At 33.6% G+C, this 13,691-nt stretch overlaps 1 protein-coding gene across 3 annotated transcripts in view; it reads right to left on the bottom strand.

Moving 5' to 3' along the window:
• Positions 1–7,367: 7,367 nt before the first annotated feature.
• Positions 7,368–13,691, bottom strand: part of CNTN5 (contactin 5) — a gene marked incomplete at both ends in the record, with an annotated part of 736,851 nt that continues 730,527 nt past the window's right edge. For all 3 annotated transcript variants that reach the window (XM_080710120.1, XM_080710119.1, XM_080710118.1), the window contains 2 exons: positions 7,368–7,468; positions 11,935–12,103. In XM_080710120.1, coding sequence (XP_080566246.1) covers positions 7,368–7,468; positions 11,935–12,103 — 270 coding nt within the window. The remainder of the gene's footprint in view (positions 7,469–11,934; positions 12,104–13,691) is intronic.

The raw sequence follows: 13,691 nt of genomic DNA on the forward strand, positions 1-13,691 counted from the left end.
CTTAAGCAGTTTTCACTTCCTGTTAGGGGTTAATATATAAATTGCCACAGAGATCACTGGTGAGGGGATCCAGATGTTCTCCAGATGTGGAATTTTTTTTTCCTGGTAACTGACAGGGGTTTAATTCAAAATTAGAAAACAGAAGAAGCAATAAAGACAGATAGAAAATTGGCCATCTTTGAAGATTTGTGAGTGTTCTGCTGTAACTGAGTCACCTGTTGAAGAAACATGGGTCACTTACTTCTTTTTTTTTACACTCTGATGTTTAGGTCAAGAAGCAATGGCAAGATAAGCGGTGATTAGTGGTTTATTAGAACTGATGTTCAGCTTAATGTAGTGAGAGCAACCACCTACTTAGTGAATTTTACTTTGATGCATATAATGTAGCTACAATAGAAAATCTTATGCTTGCATAGCTTTGATAATTAACAATATATATTTTGGGGATATAACTCATTATTGATGCTATTCCATAAGCACTGGAAAACAAAATAGAAAATGTTAATGTATCATGTTATAGTTTTCAGAGAACAATTTTTAAAATTAAAATAATAGAATACATTTCATTTGGTCTAGGCCTCTATATTATGTAAAGTGTTATCTTATTTTGGAGGTCATGATATTAGAAGTTCTATCTATGGGCTACACCTCAGTCCTTTTTATTTCTTTTTGTTGTTGTTGTTGCAGTACTAGGGATAAAACCCAGGGGCATTCTATCTCTGAGCTACACCTCCAGCCCTAGTTTTTTTTTTTTTTTTTTTTAATTTTTGAAACAAGGTCTCACTGAATTGTGAAGGGCCTCACTAAGTAGCCGAGGCTGTCCATGGACCACGATTCTCCAGTCTCTGCCTCCCAAATGCTGGGTTAAAAGCATGAACCACCACGCCCAGCCTTTACTTCTTATTTTGAAACAGGGTTTTGCTAAGTAGCTGAGGCTGGCCCAGAGCCTGCAATCTTCCTGTCTCAACCTCCAAAGCACTGTGATCACAGGAAGGTTATACCATTCATGCCCAGCTCCATAAAAAGTTAATTTAAGAGAAAACCCTGTAGTATTTCATCATAAGTACTAAAGACTAAGACATGGAGATATATTTGAACCAAAAGGTTTTAGTGATATTTCATATGTGGCTTTTCCTGCCGAAGAATCGAAAACAGAGGCTTTTAATGGAAAAGAATGGAAAAGAATAAACTTATACAGATAGAGAATAATAGTAAATGTCCATTTACCCATGATCCAGGTTCAACAATTATGAATATTGTGGTATTCTTGTTTCTAGCCCACATATTGTTTATTTACTTGAATATTTTAAGACAAAATTCATAATTATATTATTTTACTTGTACATACTTCAGTATATATTTATAGCTGATATAAAATTAAAAAGACTATTAGTACTAATTTTCTTTTTCCATTCAGTACTCAGTTAATTTAAAAAAATTCTCCATAGCTTTAAAAGCATCTTTTTACAGTTGGTCTGTTAGAGTTAGGACCAAAGAAGTTCCAAAAGCTGTGCTTTGCTGATGTTCTTTAGTCTGTTGTAACACCTTCACAGTTCTCTGCTTTATGTCTACATGCCCTTATTTGTGGAAGAACCTGGATATTTTGTACTATAGAATATCCCACCTTCAGAATTTATCTGCTTCTTTCCTTGTTGTGTTATTTAATAAATTATTTATTTTTCTCCAGTATTTGAGCAACAACAGTGAGAGTTTTGATCAGGTCTGTGATAGTTTTTAAAATAATATTAAAAGCTGGGTGTGGTGGTACATGCGTGTAATGCCAGCATTTGGGAGGCTGAGACAGGGGGATCACGGTTCAAGGACAGCCTCAGCTACTACTCAGAGTGGACCTTTGCAACAGTAAGACCCTGTTTCAAAATAAATAATAAAAAATAGGGCTGAGGGTGTAGTTCCTAGGTAGAATGCTTCTGGGTTCCACCCCCAGTACCGTAAAAAAAAAAAAAAAAGGAATATTAAAGAGGTAGTTCTGCGTACACATCCTATTTTATTATATCAGGATGTACATAATGTCTGTGTGTCTCTTTCAGTGATGCTATAATCAGTGGGTTCAAATGGTGGCATCCTAACATCTCTACTAAATGTCCCTCATCAGCCTTTTACCTAGTGGTTTTACTATCTGATAACCATTGCCTGGATAACTTATCTCTCTATCATTCCTTTTGTATTTGTTAGCTGTGATTCTTCTCTAGAGTTATCCTTTACCAACTGTTAGGTTATCCTGATACAGTTCTTACAGGAAAGGTTGGATAAATTCTTAATTCTGTCCTTCTCTATAACAACTCTCAACAGGTTGACTCCTGTGTCCTGCAAAGGCAGTCAGAGAAAGGATTCGTTCTAGGTAGCCAGTGGCTTTCAATCCACTGTGGCCATTATTCTTTTAGAGCTAATTGTCCCATGTCCTTTTTTGTCTTGACCACAGTCATTGTTATAGATGCACTAAGAGGTACCAGGTGCATCGTGTATGTTTCCTACCTGGACCCTGAAATCAGTCATTGTTCCAAGGAAGTCCTGATCCTTATGTGTGGGGCGCAGAGTTGGAGACCACATTTTGTGTGTTATTCATGCATTATTGATGTTACTTGTGCATTAAAGGTGTTCATTATTCCTCTAGACTTTTTCAGTGAGCAAAGCTAGAAAACAGGTTATTTTTAAGAAACAGGTCAAATTAATTATTAATTCATACTGACTTTTCTAAATCAAAGCTTATGGGTTTTATTTAGCTTAGAAAATTTATATATCTTTTCTTATCTTGAAAATTTGCTTTTAATCTGGAGGGAAATATTCCAAGTGCTATGTGCAGGCATGTTTTACCACTCTGACCCTCATTAGGGTTTATGTTTATAATGCATCAATAAAATTATATTAAATAGTTTTTGTGTTTTTTATTGTTTTGTGATGCTAAGGATTGAACCCAGGGTCATTCAACCTCCTACTACATCTATTTTATTTTTAAAAGAAGTCTAAGTTGTGGAGAGCCTCTCTAAGTAGCTGAGACTGACTCAACCTGTGATCCTCCTGTCTCACCCCCCTAAGTGCTGGGATCACAAGTGTGCACCACCATGCCCAGCTTAAAATAGTTTTAACATTTATATTATCATATTTTGCTGATTATATATACTATCTCTAGTTGGGCGTGGTGGTGCACACTTGTAATCCCTGCGCTTGGGAGGCAGAGAAAGGAGGATTGTGCAGGTTCGAAGCCAGCTGTGCTGGCTTAAGAGACCCTGTTTCCAAATAAATATATAAAAATTGTCTGGGAGTATAGCCCGGAGGTAGAAGGGCTTCCAGAAACCCCAGTACCACCAAAAAAAAAAAAAAAAAAAAAGAAAGAAAGAAAAAAGAAGAAAAAGAAATACTATCTCTAGTATGCTACATACAAGATGACTAATACATGTAATTTAGGGTAGCGTGTGTGTGTGTGTGTGTGTGTGTGTGTCTGAATATGTTTATTGTCCTTTGAGTACATGTCTCATTAGGGATGTACTGTCGATAGTAACTTGAAATATTTATTTATGTTTTTACAATTCTTCACTAAAGAAAAACTTTAACTTTTTTACCCTTATTTGTTCTCAATTTTTGGAGGTTGCTTAGTTTTTTTCTTCTTATTTTAGTTTTTAAATTAACAGAAAATATATAAGGCCAAAGTCAAAACTATGAAATAAGTGCTTGGAGAAAGAGCTTGCTCACATATATATTTCCATATCCCATTCTCTTTTTCCTTAGTAAGTAATCATTTTTGTTAGTCTTAATTTGATTCTTTCATTACTTCTTGTTGAGAACACTGTCAAATATGTATGTTTGTATTTTTCCTATTTTTTTATGCTAAAGGGGGCATATTTCCACAGCCAGGTGTGGTGGCGCATGCTTGTAATCCCAGCATTTAGGAGGCTGAGACCAGAGTATTGTGGTTTGCAGACAGCCTCAGCTACTTAGTGAGGCCCTCTGCAACTTAGTGAGACCCTGTTTCAAGATAAAGAATAAAAAATAGGGCAGGGGGTGTATCTCAGAAGTCAAATGCCCTTGGGTTCCATCCCCAGACCTGCAAAAAAGGGGGGGCATATTTCTACTCTCCGAATCTTACGTAACAGGACACATTTTTGCTTGTCTGTCTCCAGGATGGATCTCCAGATATGGGGTTGTTAGGTCAAATAGTAAATTCACACAGAATCTTACTTAGGTATTGATAAAGTTCTTTCAGTACATTTATAAGTTTTTGTGTTTGCATTTTTTATGATGCTGAGGATGGGACCCAGGGGCCATTTTACCTTTAAGCTATAGCCCATCCCTATTTTATTTTTCTTTATTTGAAAATATGATCTCACAAGGTTGCTGAGAGTCTTGCTAAATTGCCGAGGCTGGCCTTGAACCTGTAATCCTTCTGTCTCAGCCTCCTAAGTACTGGGATTACAGTGAAATTTTTTAAAAAAGAGGTGACCTAGTCTCTGACCTATTGAATCAGAACTCAGAGATGTGGATTCTTAGGTGAGATGGATAATCACCTGGCTTTCAGAAGTTATTCTATAGGAAATCTTAAAGCTAACATTAAGTTAAATTTAAGTTATTGCTCATTTGATATATGCTAGGTTCCACGCTAGGCACTAATGAGACAGATCTCAAGATAAATATCACATAATCTCCCCTGCATGATCTTCGAGCCTCCATAATGGTGGAGAAACACTTATAAACAAATAATTGTGTTATCACGTAATTGGTAGGATGACAGAGATGTACACATGGTGCTCAGGGGATACAAAGAATGAATAGTTCTGTCCGTAAGAAGGGTAACTGAGCTAGATTGGGGTCAACTGTTCCTAATATAAACAAGCAGCATTATGCATTTAGCAAATTCTCTACAAAAGATTTAATGAAGTATTTTCTTTCCTGAGAAGATATAGATCATGAATTTAACTCAGAACACTTACCCCATCAGCACTTGTTTCTTTGCTTGTTTTGTTCTCTGTCCTAGCTTTGTATTTTCATGTTTTGGCTACCATGAACATCTACAGAAATTTTTGAACCAAAAATAATACATCAGGCAGAGTCCTAACAAAAATATTTTTAGAGTGAATATATACTACCATAATCACGAGCCCTCTGTGCTCTGCCTCAAATTATTCATGTAGTCAACAGGAGAGAAGATAAAAGTCAATAAAAACAGAATTATTTATTAAAAAGATCTAATGTTACAAGAACAGTACACAGAACGATTATCTGACTGTGCCTTCCACGTGTTATATACCATTATGTATAGTATATATACAGATTGTATACAATATATTTAACGCTTTGACATGGAGTCCACAGTACCTTCAGTTGGGTATGTAAAACATTTGTTTTCATGAAATTTCTAATTATCAGGAGTGTTGTTTTCTTCATTGTTTAACTGACATACAAAAATACAGTCTCTTTAGTAACTTAAGACTGTGTGGTTATTATTTCATCCAAGAAAAAGCTCCCTTAGTACTGCAGCTGAAAAATAATGTACCTTGATAAGGAATGCTGTCTGCTTTCTACAAAATAACAAATATGTAATATATAATTACATAAACATTGAAAACCTGTTTTTAAATAGGTTTATGATGCAAAATACATATTTTGTGCATGTTGAGTAATAACATCCCATATCTCTGATTCCTGTAAGAATACATCAGACATTCTATACATAAATATTCTGGCAGATATGTACCATCCATCATATACTTAGAAATACTAGTTAATTTGAATTTGCCATATATTGACCTATTTTACCGGGCTTTGCTTTGTAACCATGTTAGTAAAAACTTGATTCTTGAAGTCTTTCTGTAAATCTAGCAAAGAATATCATGGGAAATGAAGATAATGCTTTGCCTCCTCAAATATTTAAAAATTATTTCCCATTTTAAATGCAAGTAGAATTAATGGTATAGGTTATGCAATAAAAGAAAAGGAGAGAGACTTGTTTTTACCCTCATAGTAATGTAATCTGTAAAACTAGTTTTCCAGGTTCTTCTCTGGCAATTGAGGTTGCAAAAATATTTTTTTTCAGTCATTTTCATGGGTGCAATGCCAATTCTGGCACATCCTCATATTTTCTAGAAGTTCTGTGTAATTCATCAAGTTGAAAAGTTTCAACTAGCTTTTCAAAAACTATATAGGATCACTTATGTTCAAATAGATTCTTCAAAATAGCAAATTGTGACCAACTCTCAAGCCACAAAAATAAAGCAGGGCATATCTCTCTGGACTAGCTGAGCCCCTATACTGATGCCGTATTCCCATAGATTATTTTTTACTTAATTTATCCAGTAGATCTGCTTTATTCTAATAGTTGATAGGATTTTATTAGTGGCATGTAACTATCTGAAAAAATCAAAATTTGATATGCTTGAACCAATTTAATATATGCATAATTATTTGCACAACAAATTTTCATTGTCTTTAAAATTATTTGCCATTAGGAGAAAGTCCTGCACTTAACTCAAAATCAGCTTTTATGGTAGGTAAAGAAATGGAAAATCTCTTCTCATATTTGTTATATTTTAAAGTTAGCACCTGTGGCAACATGTCATGGTCCACCGTGATTAGTGATCAGATAATTTTCTGACTCTAAACTATCTTTTGTTATTAAAAATAAATATTTACTAATTTTGCTGCTAGATAACATAGTACTTGATGAAAAACAATAAATTTTTTTGGGCTCACTTTCTATTTAACCTGTACTAATATAAATGGTTTATTTCCTACCCTAATATCTTGCTCTAGGGGCACGTACAGAATAGCATATTGACAAATCTCGCTATTTCACTATGCCAATCATACATAATTTTTGAGAAAATTTTTGTGTGTTTATTTTACAATGGACCACATAACAAGTGTTTTTTATATCTCCTGTTGGTTTGGCAATTAAAATAATCAGCTGAAGGGAAAATTAAAAACACTGAACTCAATATCTGAAGCATACTTTTCATTCTCAGTTTTGTATTTGTTTTTGAAATAGATCTGCTAGAGATCATTTATTTAACAAATGGATGGCACACACTCAGAGTCATCAGGTATAAAATCAAATTCTAACATATTAAAAAATTAAGAATACATTCGACAGAAATTACCTTTGCTTACAAAAGTTCATTACATACAATCTGCATATTTTTATTGGACCAAGAACTGTCCTCTCCATTTACAAAATCCAAAGAGAAACCTGATGGATAAGTAATATTTCCGTCCCAACCTCTTGTAAGGGCACCACGTGTAGTTCCATTTTTTAAAGCTTATCTCTGGATCCAGAATCGCCATTTACACTACACTCAATTCACTGCTGTTCGTTCTCAAGCTCAAAAAAGAAAAGCAAAGTCAGCAGTTTTCAGTTTTCACCAGGAAGTTGAAGGAATCATCAATGCCAGGAACAACGTTACTGATGATGATGTGGAGAGACTGTGCAGAGCTGACTGAGCGCTTGTGATCTTCCCACCTGTGAAAAAAGAGAAGGACCCAATGGAAGACATTGCTTTGATCTTGCCTGCGAGAGGAAAGAATTGTTCTTCAAACATGGAACAAAAGAATATGACTGACATCCAACTTGTTTCTAATGTGAATATTTTTCATACTGGGAAAACAAGGAATTGTTTGAGGTCTCAAAGTTATAATATAAAAAAGGGGAAGAAATACATATGAAATACTGTGTTAAAAAGGGTAAGTCATGTTGAAGAAACACATGTAACCAGGAGTAGTATAATTCCCATCAATGATGTACTGATGGAAAACATCCCAAATTCCAGGGATGAAAAATGAGGTAATTTTTATAGTGCATGGTTCAGGTAATGGGCAAAATAATTTGAAAAAATGTGAGGCAGCATGAATTTATAATTTAATTGCTTCAATTTAGTTTTAAATTTAGTAATGTTTTCTTTATGAGTCTTTGCTTATTTTGGTCGAATAGGTTTGAATTCTAGGTTCTCATGCAGAACTGGTAAAGGGCACTCTTTCACCATTTTTGTTTATACTCAAGAGAAACCCTTTCTTGAGAGCAAAACATTGTATGTAATTAATTGAATTGAAGTAGCTGATCTGAATTGATTACTATGAAGTAGTTATGAAAGCTCCATGTGGCCACACATTATGAATGACTTGCAGGTACTAACTTCAGGAATAGTTCTCTAAGCCAAAAGTCTTTATAAATATCATGATTGACATATAATGAATGCTCACTATATGCCAAGCACTAAATTCAGCAGTTTATATACATTATATTATTTAATCCTCATAATATCTCCCTATGGTAAATATTATTGTTTATACTTTGTTGTACTTGAGAAAACTGGTACTTAGAGTATAAAATTGACTTAAAGTTCCTGATCTATGGATTAGTAAATCTGAATTTTTTACTATCTCTCTTAAAAGTATTATCACTTTGGTGATATCATTAAGAGTAAGGATGAAACTTAACTACCCAATTTTTGGAATCTTTTTTGGTAAAGTTATCATTTTTTGGATACATGCAATATAGTGGGATAATAAGGGTGATTTTTGTTACAGAGATGAGTCTAAGTTTATTTTCCAGCCAAAATAAATTATTAATAGCTAAATAATTATATTTTTAGACACACACAATGCACACGCTTAGTAAGTTTTTATGTCTTTGAAAAATTTTATAATAAATAATGTAGTAAAGTATCAATTAGCATATTAAAGGACATATATTTTTGTTTGTACAAAATGGATTTATTGTGAAGTGCATAGCTACATGTGAACTATAAGAAAGGTAGGGCAACAAGACCTTACTGGAGTGTTTTATACATGCCACATAGAAGATGGGAAAACATCCTTTCTATATATCTGAAAGTGGTTGTGTCCTTGTTAAATCAACTTCCATGACACTTTCACAAAATCATCTTACAAAATCATATTTGAGATATGCAGAGCCCATATCTCAAATTCTAAATAAAATCCACAAAACTAAGACATATTATTTTAGACTAGCAAAAATTAAACACACAGCACACACACACATATATACACATACACACACAGAGAAAACAGCAAAAATACTGAATTAAGGTATAGCTCCACCTGTAAAACTGTTTCACTCAAGAAAGTCATTAAATTTTGTAGGCTTTTGGGTTTTAGAATATGATAAGAAAAAAAAAACCAATCACTGCTTAGGTTTTATGAGTCTAAGGCAGATAATACTCTGAGATTTCATTTTATTGAAACCCAGGAAATGGGTTACACTGGCCAAAATGTCATTAACTAAAACATTAGAGTTGCCATTTTTCTCTATAGAATATAAATTACAAATTAATTAAAATAAATGGGAGGATTAAGGCTTTATAAGTACTTCCATGCCTGGGGCTGACCTTAATAGGAATGTGCTATAGCATCTCATTGTGTTAGAGTCCAAAGGAACCTGCTGCTTTCAAAGGATAATAAAATTCCTAACTACAGCTATTGCTAGAAGGATGAAACAGGATAGTGTGTGGAAAACACCTAGCATAAGGCCAGGAACATGAGGAGGGCTCAGACAAGTCTCATTGCATTCTTGTTAGAAATTTGACACTTAGGAAGCAAGAAAAGAATCATCATCTTTTTCACTTAAAAAGAAAAAATAAACTTTCGGTTTTTAAAGTATCCTTGAAGAGTTGGCAGCTTCTTCTCAACAGGTCACTTGTGAACCAATCAACATGGAGACATCATTACCATTCTTGTTTTTCAAATTGCACTTTTATAAAGGAACATAAATGGTATTAAGTTAAAATTCGTAGGTGTTTTCATCCTTATCTCTGGGTTATGAGTCCTGTATCTTGGATATTTTGAATTTTTATGTTAAAATAATTTTAGATGTACCCCAAAATTCTGAAACCAGAACAAAGAATTCTCTGAGATTTTTCACTATTGATATGTTTTCATTCATGATTAATTTTAAATGCTATGTACATTTTTGAAATTATTAATACCAATCTCAGTGACATGTGCAGGGAGGAGGAGAGAGAAGGGGGAATGTGAAGAAAGTACTCCAAGTGTTGTGTGTGTATATATATATATATATATAATGTTACTATCACTCTATATCTCATTATGGTATATAAGCATGGTGGCACACGCTTGTAATCCCAGCATTCAGGAAGCTGAGACAGGAGGATCATGGTTTGCGGCCAGCCTCAGCTATTTAGTGAGGCCCTCTGCAACTCAGTGAGAATCTGTTTCCAAGTAAAGAATAAAAAAATAGGCCTGGGGGTGTAGCTCGGAGGTAGAATTCCCCTGGGTTCCATCCCCAGTACTGCAAGAAAAAGAAAAATTTAAAAAAAGATAATGCATAATCACTAAATTTTTTTCTTATAAATATATGCATTCTTCTCAATTATTTCATATGCTATTTTAGATATGACACATCCTTGCCGAAAACACTAGGATGTTCCTCAAAAAAAGATATTTTCTTATATTACAACAGTGTGGTTTTCAAAAACCACACTGTTGAAAACATAGAAAACTGATGCAATGTATTTTAATATAGTAAAATTTCATCAGTTCCAGTAATATCCTTTATTTTATCTTGCATTATTATTTAAGAAATTAGAATTTATTAAATATGATGCCGGGCATGGTGGCGCACGCTTGTAATCACCGCACTTGGGAGGCGGAGACAGGAGGATCACGCAGGTTTGAAGCCAGCCGCACTGGCTTAAGAGACCCTGTTTCCAAATAAAAATAATAAAATAGGTCTGGGAGTATAGCCCGGAGGTAGAAGGGTTTTCAGGAACCCCGGTACCACCCAAATAAATAAATAAATAAATAAATAAATAAATAAATAAATAATTTATTAAATATTATGTCAGTTGCTTTTCCTCAATTCTAGTGTTATTCTTTATATTTGCCGTCCATCTTATTCTGTGCCATCAGCCCTCCTCCCAAGAAACCTCAAACATAAGCAATGCATTTAGTTTGATTCCCGATTCATAAATGTCTAAAATATGATAGGGCCCCACATGCTGCCTTACAAGATATCGTTGGAGACTTCCCTTTAACTTGGCAAGTCTGAGTATGATTGCCCAACAAACAGTGCTCATAATTAACCATTAATTAAGTTGAACACTAAAATTTTTATGTGATATTTTAGTGAAAATTGCCTAATACTTTCTTAACTAGAGATTTGAATTTTTAATAAAATCTTCCTTTTTGCCTAACTTGAAAAAATGGTTACTTTCTTCTAAATTTATAAAATTTCTCTTTCTTTAGTCAGTTTTGTCTTGCTGGTTTAATAACAATCATAGTGGTTGGTGTGCATGTGGATCTTGTAGACAAGCATACCTGGTTTGAATCCTGGCTTTGTCAGTAGGTTATAGTATGATCTTAGGTAAGTACTCAAATTTTCCTTGTAAACCAGAAAAAATGCCCCACAATTTTATATGATTGTTGCCAAGTAATATGATATATGTAATTTTTTTTACTGTGCCTGATATACACAAAGGCTCAGAGAAGCAAACAATTACTAATATTGTTAATAATGGTATTTAAAAATTTATAAATTGTTTTGAACTCAGTAAGCATCAAATTTTAATTTTAAAAGCATTTTTAAATTTAAACTTCATATTAATAAGGGGAATAAAGAGAATAGAGAAGTGGGCATATAAAACTGGTACAATATCAGCTTAAAAGCAATATCCCTAGATCCAAATGGCAGCAAAGTACTACTCAAGACCAGCATAGTCGAGGAATTTTGTAATTAAGTGAATTCTAATAGAAACACTAACTGCTATTTAGATTTGTAGAATTATGAGATTATGAGCAAATTACTATACTTTCACCTAATTGGGGGACACATAATCAGAGTGAGAAACTCCTAAAAAAAATCTCTGGATTAGGCAATTCAATTTGATGAAGGTTATATTATCTTATGGTGGAGGTGGCCATCAGATTAAAGCTGTTGATGTCAAAACTTACCAGAATATGATGGTACCCTGATTTGAGAGCTGGCTGTTCCATCCCCTCCTTCACTGTATGCACGGACTTCAATGATGTAGACCCCGGCATCAGGAAGTGGCACTACGGCTTGAGGTTTCTGTGTTTCGATAACTTGACTGTCGCTGTGACCCTCTTGCCTGTAAAACACCTGTGAGTAGTAATAGAGGTTTAAACATTTGATACTCAACCGAGAGCTACAAATGTTTATTGACTACCTACTTTATGTCAAGTTCTGAGCTAAGTGCAAGTAGCTTGCTGCTTAAATATATAAACAAATGTAATGCATATGTTATACACAGCAATGGAAATATAGGGAACTATAAAATTAAAAAGTGCTTAAAATACAATAAATGCATTAAAATAGTTCAATTCTGTTTGGGGAATTAGGAAAAGAGTTCAAGAGGAGATGATGCTTAAGCTACACAGTCAAAGATAAAATGAGTTCACTAGTTGAGAAGAATCCTAGACAGAGATTAGAGAAATTAAAAATACACCCAAGTGAGTAAAAAAAATGGTGTCAAGAAAGAAGATATATGAGAATAGTGAGAAACGAGGCTAGAGAAGTAAGGAGAGAGGGGGAAAATCATGAAAAATATTTTATGCCCAATTATTGAAAATAATAGCATTCCAAGGGAGATTTGGAATCTCTTATCTTTAAATATTTTGAAAGCAATAAAGAGTAAAGTATTAAGTGTATTAATAATAAATCCTTAGCAATATGGGAAACAGACAAAAAGTTAAAATTTGATTATGGTTTGCTTTTTGGTGAAATGTATCGGATAATATTGAGTATAAAAATTAAGACTTTTTTAAAATTAAGGCTTTTTTGATATCTGTCTCATACTACAAATTGAACATGTATAGTAGCAAACAACTACAGATCAAGATACATAATTATCTTATGTTTATATATCAGAAAACTCAGACCATAGGCGAGTTTAAGTAGTTAATATATAAATTTTATTAGAAGGTTAGTATTTTGGTGATCACCAGAGCTATTTCACTATATTGTATTATTCCTACACTTTTGCCTTCCATATAATTTGCGGGGGTATAGTAATCAAATAGCAGCAGTTAAGGTATGTTTAAAAGCATTTTTATTCATTTTTATTGTTTTATGTGTTTTCGAAGTTCTTAGTATTATAATAAGATTGCTTTGCATAGTGGAAATGGCAATGGCTTTATAGACATACAAATCTGGATTCAAAACGGCTTTCTATAAAGTGAACTGAGACAAAACTAATCTTCTGCACTTATTGGTTAGACAAACTTGGGCAAGTTACTAACATTACTTAGCTGGAATCCACTCTCCTATCTGGTAGAAATAATGCTACCTGTTTCATGATTTTGTTAGGAAAATGAAATAAAAAGGTGCTATAAAATACCTAGCCCAGGACCTAAGACAGGTAAGCTCAATAAGAAATTACTGCTCCTTCTGTTACCATTGCTTTTCTGTTCAAGGGAGCAGAATTTCAAATGCATCATAAATAGTTGACTTGGGAAGCTGGACAAAAACTTTTATATACTTTTTATCTAATGAAAAATACATTTTTAGTTTGGACTAACATACAAGAACATAAATGCTAGAGAAACAATATTTTTATATATTGATATTGCTTATATTTGATCCTCTCCTTTGCATTTTAGTAGAATATGTTCCCATCATCCTTTGTGGTTTTAAATTTACTTCAGGATCTTTGGAGAGGAGTGATTTCTCTATGCAACCATAGCATGTA

The sequence above is a fragment of the Muscardinus avellanarius genome (genome assembly GCF_963383645.1).
Source record: "Muscardinus avellanarius genome assembly, chromosome: 1".
Taxonomy (NCBI): Eukaryota; Metazoa; Chordata; class Mammalia; order Rodentia; family Gliridae; genus Muscardinus; species Muscardinus avellanarius.